The 21,431-nt window shown below is 42.8% G+C and overlaps 1 protein-coding gene across 5 annotated transcripts in view; it reads right to left on the bottom strand.

Moving 5' to 3' along the window:
- Positions 1–8,152: 8,152 nt before the first annotated feature.
- The window catches only part of TSPAN9 (tetraspanin 9), a 168,127-nt gene continuing 154,848 nt past the window's right edge, over positions 8,153–21,431 (bottom strand). For all 5 annotated transcript variants that reach the window (XM_085067594.1, XM_085067569.1, XM_085067578.1 and 2 more), the window contains 6 exons: positions 17,460–17,651; positions 15,750–15,824; positions 14,147–14,248; positions 13,395–13,526; positions 13,192–13,275; positions 8,153–12,223 (listed from right to left, as the gene is read on the bottom strand). In XM_085067594.1, the coding sequence (XP_084923720.1) occupies positions 12,152–12,223; positions 13,192–13,275; positions 13,395–13,526; positions 14,147–14,248; positions 15,750–15,824; positions 17,460–17,651 (657 nt within the window). In that variant the 3' untranslated portion in view covers positions 8,153–12,151. The remainder of the gene's footprint in view (positions 12,224–13,191; positions 13,276–13,394; positions 13,527–14,146; positions 14,249–15,749; positions 15,825–17,459; positions 17,652–21,431) is intronic.

Below are 21,431 nucleotides of genomic sequence, written 5' to 3'. Positions count from 1 at the left end.
GTTCCAGTACCAGTACTGGTACTTTGTGGTACCAGAGCCATGATAGTCCCACCACTGCTCTGTACCCCACCACCTGGTCCTTTAGTTCTTTTGATTTTTGGCCTGGATAGCCTCTGCTTTACCAAGGAATAATTGTGATGATTATTTGTAATTTGGTAATACAAACAGCCCATCATCTTCCTGTGAAACACACATACGCTGGAGCCTGTGCCTGCATTCATTTCTTCATGCACAGCATTTTAAAGGACTGATGCCACGCTGGTGCCAGGCACAGCAGCAGAAGTGACCATCACAGCATGCACAGCGCAGGTGACATGGCACAAAGAGGGCAGCTGTAAGGGCTGCTGCAGGCACTCGGGGCCCAGGAGCAGCTTTATGCAGCAACTGGAGTCTGGCAGCAGCTCTGGCAGTTCTAGGACCTGTTAGTAAGAGAAGCCACAGAGTTGAGTGTAGATCACCCCAGTCCTTTGGTGCAGACAGTCTTGGGAGGGGAGCTGCTGAGTGGAGAAGCTGGCAGTGACACCTGCTACAGCACTCTACAGTCAGACAGTGGCCTGGTAACTTCCAAAACACAGGCAGTCTTCATACATGTGTGCAGTCATTGCAGCACATCCTGCAGTGAAAGATTTTCATTGAGCAGCGTGCCAAGAGCAACACAGGTGGAGTGAAAATTATTAATTTCTCTAATTCCAGGGCAGTGTCAAACAGGATGTGTATCCAGATTCTGACTGTGCTGACCTTACCTCTGAATACAAAGTTAGAAAAGGATATTTTTCAGAGTTAAAAAGTCAAGCAGCCCATGGTGAATCACTGGAGGTATTTCACTGTCATGAACATAATGTTTCTGGAATAAAGGAGTTTTCTGGAAGTAGAACCAACTATTTTCAACTGTGTTATTTGTATTGATGTTGGAAAGCACATGAAGTTTGCTGAGATGTATCCTGCCTGTGCTGACTTGCGTTATGGAGCTATACAGAGACTTGAAGCAAGGGAGGATTCTGTTACTGCCTTAGCTGTTGAATGCCTGTTGAACATCTCTTTTTTTATTGAAAAGATGACAATGCTGTATGTCTAATGTAGGTCTCTTTGAGTGATCTATTTATATTGTTGTTACTGCCTGTTGTGTTTATTTTAAATAAAGGTCAGGCATTTTGCAGAACCTGTGTAAGTGTACTTGAAGTTACAATAGCACAATGCATAGCTTTCTAGCAGTTGAAAGTTTCAAAAAGGTTTCTGTTGCTATGCCTTGAAGTGTGGGATAGAGTTGAGATTTTTATTGTGTGTTTCTTCCTTTTCTTTGTTTGCTTAGACTGATGATTAATAATGTAGCATAAACCTCTCTTGAGATAAGAATATCTTCATTACAGTGAAAACATAGCCTCTTATGAGACTGTGTTCTCAGGAAGCTACATGCTAATATCAGACACCTCATGGCAATAACAACATAAAAACCATTCAAAGCCAAAGGTTTCTGTAGATATCTTATGTACGGTGTGTGCAGACTAACAGCCTATCTGGAGAAGACATAATTACAGTAATTGAGTCTCATCAGCCTCTACTTCAAGCAGCAAAAAGGCAGAAACTAGAGAGCTTTGGCCACATGACTTGAGCTACAAACCCATTCTTGCAGGGAATGGTCAAATGGAAGTGAAAGAGAGAACTCGCTGGTACTGCCTGGTACATAAATTGTAGGTCCATAGAAGGATTTAGGTTTGAAAGGACTGATGAAGTTCTTTTATCCAGTCTTCTTACCAAAGCAGACATAACTTAAAATCTAGATTAGGTTGCTCAATTCCTCATTCAGACTTTTTTTATTCCAGGCATGGCTGCTGAACTGTTTTCAAGGACAAGTAGATTTTTTCCTTCTGTCCATCCAGAATTTCTTGTGTTGCAACTTGTGCACATTGACTCCTTTCAATGTAACCCTGTAAGGTGAGCTCCCACAGTCTTCCTTGCAGTGCTTTTCCCTGGGTAGGAAAATAACAGGCACAGTGTCTCCAAGCTGCTAAAAACCAGCTGAAGTAGAGGGAAATTACAGTCCATTACCTTAGGATAGTACTTCTTTAATTGGGTCAGATGGGATGAAAAGAAGATTCAAGTTGGAATACACCTTGGTCGTCTTTGAGGAGGCCCACAAAGGTGTTCAGAGGGCTGGAGCAGCTCTTCTGAGTAGGCAAACTGAGAGAGTTAGGGCTGTTAGCCTGGAGAAGAGGTGGTTCCAGGGAGATCTCATTGTGGCCTCCTATCCTTGGAAGTGTTCAAGGCCAGGCTGGATGGAGCTCTGAGCAACCTGGTCCAGTGGAAGGTGTCCCTGCGCATGGCAGGGGGGTTGAAACTGGGTGATCTTTAAGGTCCCTTCCATTCCAAACCATTCTACAATTATATGATCTAGCACAACCTCCTGATTAAATTAGGGTCAACTATGAGATCAGGTCATTTTGTTCAGGACTGTATCCAGTCAGGTCTTGAAACCTGCAAGGATACAGACTGCACAACCTCTCTAGCCAACCTCTTCCAGTACTTGATACTTGAGTCTCATCAGGGTGAAGAAGTTTTCCCTATATCCTCTCATTACAGATTAAGCCTTTTGCCTCTTCTACCACCACACACTACTGAGAAGAGCCTGGCCTGGACTTCTTCTTAAACTCTGCAGAAGGAATCTTCTGTTGGAAGATTGCAGTTAGCTGCTCCCACCCAAGCCTTCTCCAGGCTAACCAAATCTAGGTCCATCAGTTTCTCCTCACAGGACAAATTCTCCAGCCTCCTCACTGTCTTGGTGCTCATCTGCTGAAATTGTTTTGGTTGATCAATTTTATTACCCTCTTGTATACTGATGAGCCTCGAATGGGATGCAGTATTTTAGATGGGGTTAAAAAATCCTGGTATGCTTTTCTTTTGAGATCCTGGATATGGTCGTGCTATTTCACAGCCAAGGGTGCAGTTGTCCCACGCTGCCTCCAGGGCACACTGTGGGATCACGTCCAGCTTTCCATGCAGCAAGACCACGTTGCCTTTTGGAATAGCTGCTCACCATTTCCTAACCCTTATTGTTGCCAGGGGTTATTTCTCTGAATGATAATGTAAATGATAATAAAATATCATTCTGCCTGCATTAACTGAAAGTAAAGCAGAAACCAAACAGAACAACCAAAGGAGGAATAAAATATAAACACTTCATTTCCAAAAAACCAATTACAATGACTGTGCCATAAAAAGAAAATACTGAAAGTGTTTTGCAACTTTTCAGGAAACTTGAAGGTTTTATGATGGGCACGTGTATTGCAGCATAAAGGAAATTATAGGATGCACGTGAAGCTTACGGTATCCACAAACTTGTACACTCACAAATACAGTTGCCCAGAGTCAAGAGAAGTGATTGTGGAAATACTCTGCTTATTACAGAGCATCACATCTGGAGGCCATGGCTGTCCACCTCAAAAATGGCATTGGTCTTGATATGGGGAGGAAACTGTAAAAGAAAATTATTTTGCATTCTTTCCTTGAAAGACTGCATCATCTTGATTTGTTGTTCAAAGAGCTGTTATACAGGTCAGGTGATTTTTCTAAACCTGACACTCCTGCATCCTTCTCTTTTCTAGAAGATCTTTTTTCTAGCGCCATTCCTGCTGTGCTTTCCCCAGTTATGGCATTTTGCACTCTGTGGGAGATGGAAAGATGGAAGAGGTCTGGGAACATCTCAGTTCTTTGATGCTTGCTTTTTTGCTGTTGTTTTTTTTTTTTTTTTTTGTGATGCTGACTGAAAGCCATTGTCCCAAGCAGTAAGTGGAATTGCCTTGCTGTCTCCTTTTATGGGTAGACTGAGCTCCAGCATATCAGCCTGGTTTTTGTTTGTTTGGGCAGCTTTTTTGTTGGCTTTTTGGTTTTGTTTTTTCTGAAGGGAGGAGGAGTCCAGGAAGTTTCCAAATCTTCAGCTGACATTAAGAGAATTTAATTGCAAGTAGATGCCCTTGTAGGAGCTGCAGAAAGTAGAGACTTTTTAGTGTGGTTTTTTTTCCTCTGGAGATGAACATAGATGACCCATGAGGAAGAACACTTTAGTACATCCACTAAGTTTTGACTCCTTCCTTTTCTAGGCTGGCACAACCATGTATTGCTAACTGCAGCATTGCATAATGACTGCTTGCCTGAGCCAAACTCTTGACACAGTCCAAAAATGAGACAACCTCAAAACCAGTGAGTCTGCCAGCACCACTGTCTGCACAGTTTCTCAGGTATGACACACAAACACCTGAATGGGGCTGGTTCTCACTGATCCTGCAGTGCTCCTCCCTCTGTGTTGTTCTAATGACTGAACTTCACTCATCACCCTACTTCCCTTACATCCTGATTTAAGAGACAGGTGTCTGCCCAGGAAGGTGGGAACCTTTCTGGAATGAAAAACATCACCCTCCTACCCTCCAAATTATTATAACTTTGAAACTACAGGGCTTTCAGGCAAAGATACAGGAAACGTAATAACAGTTCCTTACTAGAATACATATATATATATAAAACAAGACAAACAAACAACAACAGCGGCAGCAAAACCAAACAAAACCAGAAACCAAATAACAGCCTTTTCCCACCCGTCAAGCGACTTCCCCTTCGGTGCAGTTACAGTCAGAGCCGGCAGGGGCGCTGTTGTGCAGGTGTGATGATTCCCCCGCGGCTGCAGGGGGCGCTATGGAAACACATGGGGAGAAAATTCCCTGAGAAAGAAAGGAAAAAAAGAGAAAAGCCTGACCCTTAACTCGTGTTACGAACCGGCTTAAACACAGAAGAGCAGAGGAAACTAAGTTTCTGTGAATCAAATAGATTGAACCCAGAAAGGTTCAAAATAGACCCAAAAAACGTGGTTAAAACCAAGCGAGGTTAGATGTTGGTGCCAAAAAAGTGAGATATTTTGTTTAATAGTAAGAGAGGCAAAGGGAAAGAAAAAGAAAGAAATAGAAGTGTACATGGGGGGCGAGGGGACAGGGAGAGAGTGACGGGTTAGATGGAAACATATCCAGGGTTCCCAACAACATCATGTTGTTCCCATGAATTATAACATTTCAGTCTCTGATAACACCTAACTATGTGGAGTATGCAAAGTCTCTCTTAGTTTCTATGCACATGCCTGCAATGGACTCCATCAGCCTGGGATTTCAATATACACATTAGTTTTCTATACAGAGAAAAAAAAGACTTACCTATAGCTTGATGCACTCCTCTCCCACCATTCATTGCAGCCTAGGACAGGATGCAGGGATTACTTGCAACTTTGTTCAATGACTGGATATGGCATCCCTGCTCACCTCACCTCCTAGTGAGAAACACTTAAGTAAGGAATGGCTTGTCCATCTTTGCTCACTTTGCTAGGCTGGATTATCTCTGAGGAGAGAAAAGCATTTGCAGAGTACTTTTGTGCCCAGTTACATTAGGCAGCACAAGCAACTATCAGTAGTTTCTTCTGTGTCTGGGGAATGCAGTGAGCAAGACTGGGATGACTGGAGACAATGCCACACTGCAAACTGTGGGGTTGGGAGACTTTGTCTGGGAAGTCTGGAGAGGACAGTCATTCATAAGACAAGGCAAAATTACATTCCACATCTCTCCAGATCCTCATGTCTCCTTCCATCTGCACTCAAGTGATGTTTAAGAGTATACTGGGGTGTGGCTGGGATAGAGTTAATTTTCTTTGTAGCAGACTGTATGGTGCTGCATTTGGGATTTGTGACTAAAGCAGCCCTGATAACATACCTGTGTTCTGGCTATTGCTGAGCACTGCTTGCACAGCAATGTTTTCAGCATCAAGGTTTTCTCTTACTCCCACTCAGCCCCCCTCAGGGGTATTGGAGAATTTGAAGGGGACACAAGCAGGACAGCTGACCTAAACTGACACATGTGGTATTGTATGCTCTATAATATCATACACAGTAACAGAAATTGAGGAGAGATTTTGGGAAGGCAGCCATTGCTCAGAGACTGACTGGACATCAGTCTGCTTTTGCATCACTGTTTTTTCCCCTTCCTCTTTCCTTCAGTTACTAAACTATATTTATCTCAACCTGTGAGTTTTGTCACTTTTGCTCTCCCCATCCTGCTGTGGTTTTCTGGAGGGAGGGAGTGAGATATTGTGTGGTGCTTAGCTGTGGGTGAGGAGTCAACCTGCCACAAAGTGAGAAAAGAAAACCTCCAGAGTATCTCTGATGTACACAGTCAGGCTTCCACACAGCTACAGCACATTCCCATACTGAGATGTGCACACACACATGCATCCCAGCATCTGCTGTAATCCATGCACTCACCACCCCACTGTTTACCTCAGGATGCTGTGAATTGCCAAGGGATGCACCACAACCAGCTGAATCTGGACCATGCCTGAGCTGGTGCTGGGACACTGCTCGGAGACTTCCTTCTGCAGGGAGCAGAGACACCCATCTACTGACCTTTTTTATACCTCACATGCCCTGTTGATTGCAGGACAAGAGCATGTTTTCCATCAGGCTTTCCAGCCTAGCTGGGAAAGCTTGCCCTAAGGATACTCTGCATGCAATGGGGTTCGTCTAGTGTGTCTCCTATTTCTGTGGCCTTCCAGTGCTACTGTGTGCCCTCCTTGGACTCTTTTAACATCTGCTGCTTTCTTGGTCTCTGTGAAGCAACTGTCTGCTCTTTCAGCATCCTTTCAGTCTTTCTGCTGTATTTTCTCACCTCTCCAAGGCTGCTGTATGATCTTTGGTTCTCTTGCTTGCCTACTTTTTTCCACCTTTCTGAGGCTAATCTTTGTTATCCTTCACATTTGCAGGCTTTATGCTACTTTCTTCTCTGAAGTTCTTTCAGGCTCCCTTCTAATATCTTGGGCTCTATGAGGCTACTTTGTTCTCTGAGACTCTCCCAACCTCTCCACTTCTTCCCTAGCCTCTCCAAAGCTGCTATGGCTGCCTTTTCAGATTCTTCTTTCCTCTCACTGAGGTGACTTTGGAGCACTTTCTGTCTTTCTTCTTGTTTCATATCCTACTCACCCCTCAGCCCCTTTTTCTGAAGTTTGACTGGATTTTCTGGGGCTGTTTTAGTCTTCCTTCAAGATTCATGGCACCTTAGCAGCTACTCTTCTTTCTCCTGGGACTTTTTCAGCCTTCCTGCTTGTTTCTTCCCTTCTCCAAGCCTATTCTCTGTTGCTCTTTTAGCCTCTCTCCTCTCTTAGCAGCTGCAGGCATACACTCCTAGAGCACTTTCAGAATCTCTGATACTTTCTTGTTACTGTCAGTCTCCTGTGTTTTTTCATCATGGTTCTTTCAGGCTTTCTACTAGTTCCTTTGCCTCTTTGAGTCTACTTTGTGTTCTCTGAGTCTTTTACAGATTTTGGCACATTTTCCCTTCTTTGATGCTGCTCTTTGTGGCACTTTCAATTTTTCTCCTGTTTTCTTTTTTTTTTTAATCTTCTCTTGAAGCCGCCCCTCGGTACTACTGAGTAGTCTGGAGCTCCTTTAGTTGCTCTGATACTTTCTTGTTATCACTGAGCCTCTTCTGTATTCTCGGGGGAGGTTCTTTGCCTTATCTCTTTCTTGGCCTCTTTGACACTGCTGCATTTTGTTTCCTTGTGCACTTACAGGCTTTCTTCCCTTCCCCGAGGCTAGTTTATGCACTCCGAACCTCTTTTGGACTCGCTGTTGTTCACTTCTGCTTGGCTCCACTGTTTCATCTGGGGATCTTTCAGCCCATCTTCTACTTTCCTGGCATTTGGAGGGCTATTCTGTAATCTTTCTCTATCTGAGTGTTAATCAATATTCGCATTTTGTCTGAGACATCTCAATGTCCTCTGGATCTCTTTCAAGCTCTCTACTGTTTTGTCCTCTCTTCTGCTATTCTATGTTCTCTGGGACACTTGCAATCTGTCCTAGATCAGGCTCTCAAAACCATTTTTCCATTATTTGGGCATTTTTCACATCTTTTTTCTGTTTTAATATTGTTTTGAAGGATGAGAGAGTAGACTAGGGAAGGTGGGGTGGAGGCAGGGGAGAGGAATTTTTTCACAAATGAAACAGCTTCAAGAGCTCTGCATTTCAACTGCTGTGGAACTGGAATAGACCTCTCTGAGTCACCTTTTGGCATTTTTTTGTCCCTTTTTTGGTTTGGTGGTGGAGTTAGGAGACAAATGAGCTGAAAGAGGCACCTTTTAAAAAATCCTTTATTTTTATATCATCCTAGTAAAAATCTTTTATATAAAGGCGAAAGTAGGTATTGCATAGAAGAAACACTGGTGCAAACATCACCCGGTGGGAATGGCATGTTGTTTCTTAGTGTCTACTCTCTACTGCACAACAGATGGCTAGCCCAGAGGCAAACATCTCCAGGTTTCCCCATGCCAGCTATAGGATGAAGCTGTTCAACTTACGGAAAGAAGTTATATCAGAATCATGTGTGGCCTATTCCATGCTGCTCCCAAGAACCATCTACTGAGGAAACACCCTTTTCCTCCTTACCTTTTCTATGCCTGACTGATACATCTCCCAAGAAAGACTATGAAGATCATTCTGGCTGCCTTCTGTGCTTGCACCCTCCCTGTGTGTGAGTTTGTATTTCATGCACAGAAATGGAGCAGGTGGACACAGGATAGGAGAACTGGCCTTACATAGCCATAGTCCAGGAACTCAATGCGTGACGCATCCAAGGCATCTTCTGTCACCTTGGAGACATTTATGTCATTGTCTTTTAGCATTTTACATGCTACATAGCTATGGGCACTTCTTTTGAGCACCTTCCACCTGGGCTTCCTGTAACAAACAGCCTTGGTACGACCAGGAGTGAGCAGAATTCACCACTAACACTTCATCATCTTTCAAGTAGAGCTTCTTCAGGCAGTTCTCCTGTTTTGTCTCTGCTAAGTTCTATGGCAGCTCCCGAGCACGGAGGACAGTAAGACAGCAGGTATGCTACAGTCTGAAGGAACACTCAGAGAAACAGCACTTTCACAGACTTGAACTGTGTTTTCATGAATTAGAGATACAGGGAGGTATGCATTTATACAAATCAATATTTGTGTATATTAAAGATACTTTTACTCAGTATCAGTTTTTATTTAAAAACATGCTAAAAACTTATAGTTAAATAATCAGAGTGACATTTGGGGAAAACACACAGACAGCCACCCACCAGCATAAGCAAAAAAAAGTGCGTACATACATGAGCCAAAGCTCCCTTTAACCAGTTTCCAGGACAATTAGTGCCTTCTCTGACAAACTGACTGCTGCAGCTCCACACTTTCCAGAGCTGTTTTTTGCTGCCTGGTAAGTGGTATTGCCTTTCTGCTTTTTTGAGGATGTCTGTCATCACCTCCCACATCAGAGAGTCAGCTAGAGACACAAATCAGTCCTGTTTTTGACTCCTCTCCTGTAGGTGGCTTCATAGAGATGAATACATGAAGCTCATGTAACTATCTCTCTTAATACTGTGCTTAAAATGCCTAAAGTAGTCATTAAAAAAAGATTTCAGGATCTATGCTGCTAGATCGTGAAATGGAATGAAGCATTCTAGAAAAATAAGTTTGGATGGAAGGCAAAGTAGCTGAGTTTGCAACTACACATTTCATCTCTGAGTTACTCATAAACATTTTTTATTTCCTTATTACTTTCACTAATATATTTTACCATTTTTGTACAAAAACTGACTGCAGATTAAAATTTAAGATGCGGCAGGTACCACTGTGCGACCCAAAAGGACAGAGATGATGCTCCTACTCAGCCCGGCACCTGGCTCTTTTTGAGCACCAGAAAAGCTAGAGAAAGCTAAGAACCTCTGCCCAAAGGGAGAGTGCAGTGGAGCCATCAGACGAAAACCATCCTGTCTTTTCTTGCAAAAATGGGAACACATCTTAGCAACTTTGGATACAGTCTTACATGTAGCAGCAGATACACTGGGCATCAGAGCCCCTTCTTCAATGTGGAACAGCCATCTCGAGTGAGGCTCAGATGCTCCTGGTCCCAATTTTTGATAGAAATGGAAGTAAAACTGGATTCAGTTTTTGTGCTTTCCCTCTGCTTCTCTCCTGACTCCTTCAAAGGCTATCCAAGTGAAATAGCTGAACCCATATGGCCTCGTCTGCTTCAGTGGGAAATGAGCCCTGTGAAACTTTGGGCATTGTGCTCATATGGGCAAGGGCTGTGCTCTAAGAATAGTAACCTTCTTCTTCACTGCAACACCCAAATTCATCTCTATCTCCCACACATTCACACTCCTTCCTGTCACACTGATTTCACAGGAACTCAAAAAAGTGACACGTAGGTCACACAAAACACTATTGCTGCCAGATGTACAGATGCATGCAGGACTTATTAGGAAGATAAACAGGGGACTAAAACCTCCCAGATACAAAGTGGCTCAACAGCTATTTCAGCCCACGAGGAAAAGATAGGCTGAATGATACCATGAAAATTATCTTTTTAGAGCTTAAAGTATGAATATTCAGACTGGACATTAATAGAAACTTGTTTACCAGAGGAGTAATTTGACACAACATGACTCTGAAAGGCACAAAATCTCCATCCTCAACAGTTTCTGAAACTCATCCCAATAATGTCATAGTGAACCCCATCTCACATATGTGTCAATACCTCTTTGAGAGTGACATTGGATGAGGTAACCTTTGAAGGTCGCTTCTGACAGCTATCCGTGCAAAAAACGTTTCTTTCGGAGCTGAGTCAAGCCCTGATTGAAATTTAATCAAAACATCCCCAATTGTCTGAGCCTTTCCTTCTTCCTTCACAAAACAGCAAAAACCTGTAACTAAGGGTAAGTGGGGGCTTCTTTCAATGAAGAAGCATTCCAAGTAGAGAAATACACTTTAAAGTTTTCTAACAGGAATGTTGGTAAAAATACGCATTGAGTGAACTACCCAGTGGATGAAGTTGACTATCTGTCAGCAAAAAACCAATTCTGCTGTGAAGGTGTGACAATACATACGATCTCTGAGTGCTGTTCTGGAAATTGCCCCTTTCCTGCATCATCTGGCAACCCTTAATCAAATCACCCCTTCCAGCTCAGGGAGACAGCTGTCTTTGGCCTGAGGAAATCCCTACAACAAAGGCCATGGCATGATAATGGTTCCATCAAATTGCCATCCCCTTTCGTCACATCCAGCAGCATGCCATGCCTTGGGCAAACTTTTTGAAGCAGACAACACAATCAGTGAAGTCTGCTGCCAGTAGGTCAGACTGCAATCTTTCTCCTTTGTGCTAGCAGTAACTTGCTTAGTCAGTACTTTTAGCTTTCAAAGTAGCAGGACATAACACAGCCAGGCACTACTGTGGGTGAGTAAAGGCATTGGAACTTTGCCTCATGGAAGTAGGAAGCTCATCATCTGGTCCAATGGGAAGGCTTTGCATTCCATCAAGGAAAGAGACTCTAATTTTAAAGGAAACACCTTTGTTACACTAAGGGCAGCAAGGCCCTGATAAAGGTAGATGATGCCTCCCCATGGACTTGAGAAAAGTTACATCTTTGCCCGCACCTGTTGTCAACTTTGAAAATCATGTCCTCTGGAGATCGCACAGCGGTTCCCAAATTAATGTACAATAAATGTGTAAAACCAAAAACAGTAAGAAGTTATAAGTCAGGCAACTAAATTCTAAGCTATATCCATCATAATAATAATCATCATCATCATTATCATAATAAAAAAGTATACACCGTAAGGTACAAGAAGCTGCGAAGCAAAGCAGCTCCAATTCCTAGGACTCTCAGTTAGAGTGGCTTTTCTGAGTCTTCCAGTAAATTGGACATAAGGGTTGAAAACCTAATGGAAGACTTTGAAGAATTCTCCCTTGAAGTCAAACACATGTAATTTTTGCACATATAGCATGGATTAGTAGAGCAAAACATATTCTTAAGTTAAGAAACATTCTTAGAGCAGATCTATGATTTTGTGTAGAAAATCCATTTGTTTGGGGAGTTTTCCCCCTCTTTGGCAAATAAATGGCAAATGTGAAACAGAAAAAAAAGAAAAAAGAGTCAAATAAGTTGTGATAATAACTGGACAAGTAACAACGAAGTGGATCTGTCAATGGGACGGATTCCCTCAGCAGGGCTAGTAGGTGTGATGCTCCTTGCAGTCATTCCTTGTGTTCATTTTATGATGAGACAGAAAGGTTGATGTGATAATGTTCCAGAGGCTTTAGGCATCATATTTTTTGCCAGTCCTGTGAATCTGCTGGAATAGTGTCATGGAGAAGGCCATGCCAAGAATCTGAAGGAAAACAAACAATATGGGCTTTAGTACAGGAAGGCTGCCAAAACTGCACTGCTGACCTGAGGTCATGGCCCAGCTGTAGTTTGAACAGCCATTCTACACTAACCACATTTCTCAAGCTTCAACACTGAGCATTAAACTTGAATGTATGTTGTTCAGGCATATAGTGATGTCCAGGCTCATATCTGTCAGAGCACAGATGGAGGCATAAAAGCTCTCAGGGTTCTTTGTCATATGTGCAACAAATTTTCAGAATCAATACATACATGCCACTCTTCCCTTCAACCCAACTATTTGTGCTTGTTTAGCCAGGTAACCGTGACTGAAAACATCAGATTCAGATATTCTCCCCCAAAAGTAGGGCAGTGATAGAATCATAGAATATTCTGAGTGAGAAGGGACTCACAAGGATCATCAAGTCCAGCTCCTGGCCCTGTACCAGATAACCCCAAAAATCACACCATGTGCCTGAGAGCATTGTCCAAATGCTTGAAGTCTGGCAAGCCTGGTGCCATGACCACTTCCCTGGAGCAGGAACCCCAAAACCTTAACAGCTTATTATGATACTTCTGCATTTGTTTTATAAAACACATTGACCTACTTAGTTCAGTGGCCATGATTTGACTCATTTTGGTAATTTCTAGAACTTGCTTCCAAAATTAAAAATCAACCAGTTCCTGAAAGCAGAGCATAACAAATGACTTAATATGGGAGTTCCTAAGAGGTACCCTGAAGTCAAAACATGGGTAAGCAAAACCCCAGAGTAGCAGTGTCTTCCTTGCAGGACTGACTACTGACCTGCTTCCTTTCTGAGCACATGGCCTTAAATGAACTCATAAAACAAACCTGACCTTTTTGAAATAATATTCCAACTCAGAGCAGCTGAGCATCACTTTTCACACAGCAGAGTCAAGAATGCTGACAGCAAATCAAAGCCATATTGAAAAACATCATGCCAGTATTACCTGCATTATGAGGACACACATCCCAATCGAACCGAGGACGTGCTTATTGTCATCAAACCAGCTCATAACCTTCTCATAACATCCCTGAAACAATAAAAGATGAAAATTGAAACCCCAAGTCACATTTTCTTTCATGTGCATTCCCTCTGTTTTGTTCCTTCCCACCCCTACCTAAGACCTGACCTGGGCAAAGTGAGCCTTACCGTTCTCCATACTGACTCAGTAGAGTTCCGACCACAGTCTTGGGAGTTTTCCATACAACATCGGTCTGGAACAATGTTTTCTCCCAGCACTGGGTACCAATCCGTATAGTCATTCACACCACAGCATTTCATCTGTGCAGAAGTAAAGGATTAATACATTAACCAGCATAATTTGTGAATCATGCACAACCACAAACTTTTACTTCCACTAAACCACTCTGTGGATTGGCCTGTATTTTCAAAAAGGCCACCACAACACTTTTGTAGTTTTAAGTTATTCTGTGGTTGCTGATCACTTAAAGCAGATACTTAAAAACACAAAGAAAAAACAAAACCAAAGAAAGTAAGTGGCTCCATATCCAAGGTATGTTAGTCTTCTTGTCACAGAGACATGAGCCCAAACACCAAAACATAAGGTAATCTGCCCACAACTACTAAAAGCAAAAGCCTGCCAAAGCTGCAGCTCCACCTATGCAGGTTTTGCTGCCTCTCTGCTCTTTCAGATTGTCTCTATGCCTGTGATAGCCACAGAGAATCTCAGACAGGTGAGCATCTTTCACCTTACAGAGTACACTTTGATCCTGGGTTTCACAGTACTCCTGGGTTTCACTGTACTCCCTCGATGTTCCAAAGTCAGAAACCAAAACCTTCATTAGCCATCTTTTAGACTAGGCATGGATGCCCCACCTAATGGACTGCAGCAGCCTTGATGACCACATTGTTACTTTTTTACTATTCAGAAAATCTGTTACCTCTGCTTGAATGATATTCCATGCATTTTTCAGTCCAATATTATTGTCTGAATTGTACAGCTTCATACCTTCCTTCAAATCCTTCTTTGCACTCTCACTGACCTGCACCATGTAAAAGATAGAGGAAGTCAATGCACTGCTGTTCCGAGGAAAGGACCAAATTCAGACACACATCAAGAACATCTCTCTCTTACCTTCTCTCATCACAAACTGAATGTGTTTAGAAGAGTTTCAAGACTCTCAAATCAGTGGGACCTTTAAATACCTGCCAATGCCTAGTCTCTCCCTCAGATCGCAAAACAGTGGATTAATTCCCTTGAGATAGGACACCTCTGCTAAAAGCCAGCTGATTCAAACTAACTGAACATGAACAGCATCAATCTGCTGACCTTTTTGTAACCTTGCCAGAGATAGCTGCTGGCAATACTCCACAGCAGCCTCTCCTGCCTTTAAGCTGTGTCCTGCTTTAATTTGCTAATATCATAAAACCAGAGTCCTGTCTTCCCAACTTTAGTGGAGTTATCCTTGCATGGGTTCAGGCAGGCTACAGTGAATAGCCAACACAAAATCAATTGAAAAAAGACATTATTTTTGTTCTTCTTGGGAGAACAAGCTTGTAGGGTTTATGATTTTCAAATGCACTCTTCTTCCTTTAGAAGATAAAGTTGGAATGCTTAACAGGAGAGCTGACATGCCCAATTACTTGTATAAATTTCAGTCTGAGCCTGGAGTCCTGGATGCAGGTAGGAATGTACTTTTCCTCCCACAGTAATGAGCTGATAGCAGAGAAAGGATTATGGTCCTGGCATAAAGGTCAGCTACATTATAAGATCTGTTTCATCCCTCTTTTGCATCTCAGCCAAAATCAGAATTTCATGTCAGCTCCCTGAAAGTAGCAGGCATCATAGTGACAACCTGAGAAGAGATAAAGGTCTGGTAGGAGCTACTTTAAAATAAGTCTGGACATACTCATACTGTAAGGTTCTGCCCTGTGTTTAGCAGAGCTCTCCAGTTGCCCAGGCACTTTTCCAGCCTTATATATCTGATGGGCCAGCCAGCTGTGCCTACTTCACTTAGTCTCTGTGAGACAGCAGATTCCTACAGGTGGGCTTTATGAGAAACTGCCTCTTGATCCATTTTACCCTCTTGCCAAACTCACTGGGCTTGCCCAGTCAAAAGAGACAACTGGTGGCATTTGGAATAACCTGTGAATACCCCATGCCTCTCTCCCCCAGTCCTGTTCCAAGAGTTGGCCCTAAGAAGCTAACCAGGTTTTAAGCAGGTTCTCCCATGACCCAGGACTACAAGATGATAAGCTTCTTGCAGCCATCAAACATGTTGAAGGCTATCTAATATTTCAGGACAAGACTAAAAGGAAGGCTCTGGACCATGGTTTTATTTGAGGGATTTCTCTTCTGCTTGCTCTTCTCATCACTTCCTTCTCCCCTTTCAGAAGCAGCTTACATGAGACAGCCAAAATCTCAAGGTTAAACCTTCACCAAAGTCAAGATCAAGGAGAACCCACATACCTCCATCAAACAAAAAACTAAACCTGGTTTACATGCTAATAAAGATAATTTATCTATAAGGCATATTTGCTTACCTTGTCCATATAAACAAAGAATAAAATTACTAATATCAGCTCTGCCAGGAGAATTATCAGCAAAACGATGAAAAACTAGAACAAAGAAAAAAAAGACAGTATATACACACTTGCCAACTAGAGAGCAAACCCAGGGCTGCTAGAAACTATGAAGATGATAGGCTTACTACCAGTTTGCAGATTTCAGTCATGCTTTTGTCTTGCTCCTCTTGACTGTTGTCACAGCACACAGCCCTGGGAGTCTCTTTCCTTCACACAGACTACAGGACAGATGCTAAAACCCTTTCCACAAAGATCTATGTGACGTGCCTCAGAAATGATTCCCTAGCAGATGGGCTTTAACCACATGTGACTGTGGAATAGTCATCATATTACTCAGCACTTCTATTCCCAACTCTGTATCTGAAATCTCTCTCTCAGCAGGGACATCCCAAGTGTTTGTTCTAGTGGTTTCTCACTACTTTTCATGCCCACAAGGCATTTTTTTTCAAGCCTTTATGTCCTAGTGGACTCCAGACAGGCATGGCACCCGCCTTCCAGGCACTGGGGAAGAAGCAGTATGCAGCCCAGCTAGCTCTCCAGCTGGAAACTTATGACAGTCATGATAATGTAAAATTACTTTTGCAGAACTTTGTAGGAATAAAAACACTTTTTTAAAAAAATTAATCTGGTGTTGCAATTAGTGTGGATGAATGACATGGACCTCAATACTAATCTCTGTTTCCTTTCCTAGCTGAAAACACACAAAACCAAGCAATCAGATGGCAAAAACCAGGTGCACATTTCCCCCCCCCCAGTTTAATTCTCAGAGGTGGTCTAAGGAGTTCTGCCCAGCTGTTCCCCAGCATCATGTAAGGGAGACTTCTGCACAAGGAAAACATGCTGCTTAATGTCACAGCATCTGCATTCGTAAGCTGTGACTGAATTGGAATCCATCTGCTTTGAAAGCTCTCCTCTCACCCTCTGCCACAATACCTCTCTCCTTGTAGGGGGGTTCTCCTCTCCTCATTATTTTTATTGGAGGGGAATATTTATATGGGGTTGGAAGGGGATATTTATGGGGGGGTATTATATATTCCCCTCATATAACCTCCCACCATTAGTCAGGGAGGCTAATGATTAAACCTCATGGGTTTATGCAAGAAGAGTGATCTACACTGTGTTTTCTGAGAGGGATTTCTGAGAGGAACCTCTGTCCTAAAATGCTGGATAGAGTTCGTGAAGGGTCAGACTATTTAGTTTTTACTGATAAGGCCTGGCAGAGACCTTGATTTCTTAACTTTGGCTCAGATGTTTTCCACCATCCTCTGACAAAGGCCTTAGATAAGGGCAATGTAGAAAATAGCTATGAGAGGCTTTGAGCAGCTCTGCGCTTAAGATTTTTTCAGTCAATCTTTCCAATAGACATCTTCAGAAGGGCTGTTCAGGCTGATGCTACAGTTCATGCTTAACCATTCAGAGGTAATTGACAGCAATTTGCTTTGCTACTTAATACATTAGGGCACATAGTAACAACGATACATTTGCTAATACACCATTGATATCACTGTGACCAAAGCTGTGGGATGTCATACTGCAAGCATTCAGAAAACTGAAAGCCAAGGGCGATGTCACAGCGAGCCACAAGACTATTTTGCACTGGTCACTCAAACAAAATAATAACAAAGCAACAGCTATTTGTCTTAGTGAAAAGGAGTATTGGTATCTTACACTCAACAGGAGGCACTTGTTTTCCTTGATAGCACCTAGGCAGCCCAGGAAGCCGGTCACCATGATCACTGTGCCAATGGCAATCACTAGGTTGGCAGCTGAAAGCGACGGAAAGCTGGGAGAAAATGTGGCAAAGTTCCCTTGTGACACTGACAGCCAGATGCCCACGCCCAGCAGACCACAGCCACATAACTGCAAAGAGACAAGCAAAAGAAAGGTTTCACCGTTAAAATAAATTTCGCTGTTTCCTCCCCATACAGCTCTGAAAAGAAAGAATTTCACAAGAAAATTCTCAGGTAAGTTTTCTGCAGTAATGCCCTTACTGGCTTGGTGCTGACACAAAGTGAAACTAAATGTTCTTACTTAGACTTGGTCATGTCACCTGCACTTATAATTCTATTTAAAAGCCACTGGATGGCAGAATTCTCTTCTGAAAGACTTGGCACATGAAACCAGGGCTACCCATTGATCTCCCAACAGCAACCCAGTGCAATTTTTCTCCATGAAAATAAAAAATATTATTGGAAAGAATGTTCCATTGCACACTCCCTTTCTGCAGTCATCTGCAATGTCTCAGAGTATTCAGCCCTGTATTGCTTCATCCTAGAGGAGGCAAGGAAGTCCTGAAGATATTTACATTCAAAAGCATCATTTCAGTAAATATTTGTCATAAAATGCCCAGTCACAGTAGCCGCACTGGGTTTTAGTATGAGTTCTCATAGCTTTAGTGTTGATTGCCAGTGTTCACAAAATGTCACCAAAATCATATTTCTAGGTACATTATCTACAGGAAGCTCAGCTTCTGCTACTTTCTGTCTGTGATAGAACCTGAAGAAAATGCAAAGCTGCTAATACAACATAAAATTAACTTCACTTGCTTCTCACTCTTAACAGTATCATGTCTGGTTAAGGAAATCAGGTTTTCCATCCTAAGTCACAGGGCAGGTCTTCAGAGCAAGGGCCAATATTGCACTATAGGGGGCCTTATACTGGCCATCCTTTAGTACTCGCTCAAAATGGCTGTTACACAACTTTCCACCTGATCAGTGATCACTGAGATCTGGAGTAGGAGTTAGCCGTACTTTCTTTAAATCTGTGAGCTACTCCACAGTACTATTAGTTTCCCACCAAATCTTTGCCAAGGTCAGAGGTGAAATTCACATCACCTTCACTGTCAGGGGGATCCTGGCATAACCCAGTTATCCAGAGCACAACCCCCTGCTCCCAACTCAGTATTTTTCTCCAATTTACTTGGACCACTGTACAGGAAAAACAAAACAGCACCTAATCATTACTCACAGTAACGCCCCAAAGCTGCTGGTGCTCACCTGCTAGCAATGAGGAACAAGAGGAACAAAAATTCTTGCCTCCAGCAAGTTCCCCACACTCAGCCCACCCCATGGTACTTGCACACTTTAACTCAAACAGGAAAACTGAAAATCAGAGAACAGCAACTCCACTAAACCAGGGTTCAAGTCTGCCTTGTGATGCGTACTAATCTGGCATGATGAAGAGCTACAGACCTATCCTTTCAGGCAAATATTCCCACTGCAATCTAAGGTGATTTTTCCAGCAGAGCTGACAGTTCAGGGTACAACTGACTTCTTTCAGTTTTGCTGCTTCACAGAACATGAAAGCAAAACTAGAATAGTATCTTCTTCCAATCTCCACCTTATCTACGAGATAGGCTTATAGTGTTTATAATCATATGTGTGGCTATTTTCTTTTACTTCCCCTGTGACCCTTCTGTCCCCTCTGAGCCCCCTTCCTAGTTTGTTTGAAGCTTTGAAACTGCTTTACATCTAGGGAGATTCATCAGTTCAGTGAAGAATTGGGACTGGGAGTAGGCCTTATACAAGATGCTCACAGGCATTCCCAAGGAAGTAGAGTAACACATGCATTGGGTAACACAGAGGAAATTTTCAGGATTCTTGTAAGGAGATTGGGAAGTGCCTCTGCTTCCTAAACTCAACAGACAGTAACTCCACAGAGTGAGCTGGGGAGCTTTGCATCACCAGGTATGGATAAATGTCACAACATCTGTGTCCTACAAAAGAGATGGATACAGCTGCAACATGAGTGTGTGTAGCAGGAAAAAGTCAAACACCTACTATCCCTGTGAAAGGACTGGTACAAACCATATATACACTCATGTGGCAGGAGAGGGCTACAGGACTTCCATCTCTTCCCTCAAATCTTTATAATCTTGATTTCTCATTGCCTTTCATGGTATGTCAGCAAGGTCAATGTGAACTTGGAGCAGTAAAGAGCTGTGGGGGGGATGCAAAACAGACACCTCCAGATCACATTCTGTTGCAGGACCCAGTGAGCATAGCCACAGGTTTAAACTGTCTGCAGCTCATGGAATTGGCCACCCTATTGCTCCTGCTTTAAATTTCACCTCCTCTGTCCTTGAATTGTTGCAGTTTTGGTGCCTCAAGCTCTCTCAGGAAGCCACCCTGTGGCTCAGCTGTTTCCACCGTTAGATGAGAACTGCAGGCAGTTGCTGGGGCTGAGAGCTTAATGGTTCAGGGGGTCAGGAATAGCTCTCACCATACAACATTTATTTAAGGTATTAAATGGCATTTCTAAGCTGCCAGGGCTGCCATTGCCATTAGCTGATGGCACTTTAATCAATGACTTCATGACACTCCATGGATGAGACTTTAAATGTTTCCAAATGAGTTTCTACCAAAGACCAACATTTTTCAGTGTAACTTTCAATCAGATCCTGAATTCACACTTTAAAGGTCATTCACAAACACGTTCCCTGGACTTTCATACTCTATTATAAAGTTCAGAAATCACAGCCCTAGCTCAAGTGTTTTGAAGAAGTGCAATGAATTCTGGAATCATTAGGCCAAAAGCAATAGATCATTGCAAATAAACACAGTGGTGGTAAGAGCAAGATCAGGGGAAAAGGCTGACAGAGGAAGGACATGTAAAGGGAAAAAAGGAGCACACACTATTAATACAAAGCTCAGCCCATACAGAATCACACCTCAGAATCCAACACCAATTATGAGATACTACCAAAAGAGAAGAAAGAAGCCCTTTACCAGCATCTCTGTACCATTTGAAAAAATCCTGCAGTACAATCCTTGACAGAGATTTGGTCTAGGAGAGAAAGGTGGCTAGGGAATTACTCCAGAAGGCTCCTGTTTACGTTTACTTAGAAAAAGTTAGAAGCACCTAATTGCTTAAATGAGGGAAGGTAGAGTTACCTTCAAGTACAGGAAACCAAGAAACTGACATGTGCTCCATGGGATGGACATGAAGACAAAATAAAGGATCAAGAGCAGAAGGAGAATAAAAGCTGGAGAGCAGAAAAAAACATATGACCTCTGCCCTTTTGGCAAGGTCTCAGTTCAGGAGAGCCTTCATACACATTTCCATACAGGGCATATTGTTTCTTCACTTGCTTGTGGTGGCCACATTAGTGTTTTGGTAAACTCAGGAGCAAAACCCTGCTTTTTGGCAGAAGACTATTCATCTGTACCTTTTCCTTTCCACAATGCCTTGAGCAGAGAAGCAGCACTGATACTAGATCTGAAATGTCTATAAAACAAGGTTTGGTGGATTTGCAGCACAAATGTGCTGTCCCAAGGCAGACCACTATGGAGATGAATGCCAGACATATGAGCACACTGGGACAAGAGTCCTGTACAACACGAAATGAATGTCAGCTGAGGCTGCAGATATACCCACATTTGCTACCCCTTCCTGCAATTCTAATGTCCCTCTGACAACAGTCATGGAATAACTTCTTTCCAACTGTTGTAGTGGTCGAGCTATCATGCCAAAGTGCACAATGTGATTACAGTTCCATTCAGAGCTTTCTGCCAACGTGCAATAGAGCAGCACCACAATTATACCACAGTATCTGCACTGATCACACTTTCCAAACAGCTCACTGCAAAGCTGAGGAAACTTCTTCTCACATACCTTCTACCTCCCAAAGTAAGATTTCTC

Source organism: Lichenostomus cassidix, chromosome 1, assembly GCF_008360975.1.
Source record: "Lichenostomus cassidix isolate B80296 chromosome 1, HeHo_3.0, whole genome shotgun sequence".
NCBI classification, from domain to species: Eukaryota; Metazoa; Chordata; class Aves; order Passeriformes; family Meliphagidae; genus Lichenostomus; species Lichenostomus cassidix.
This window is presented reverse-complemented; position numbering and strand designations above follow the sequence as displayed.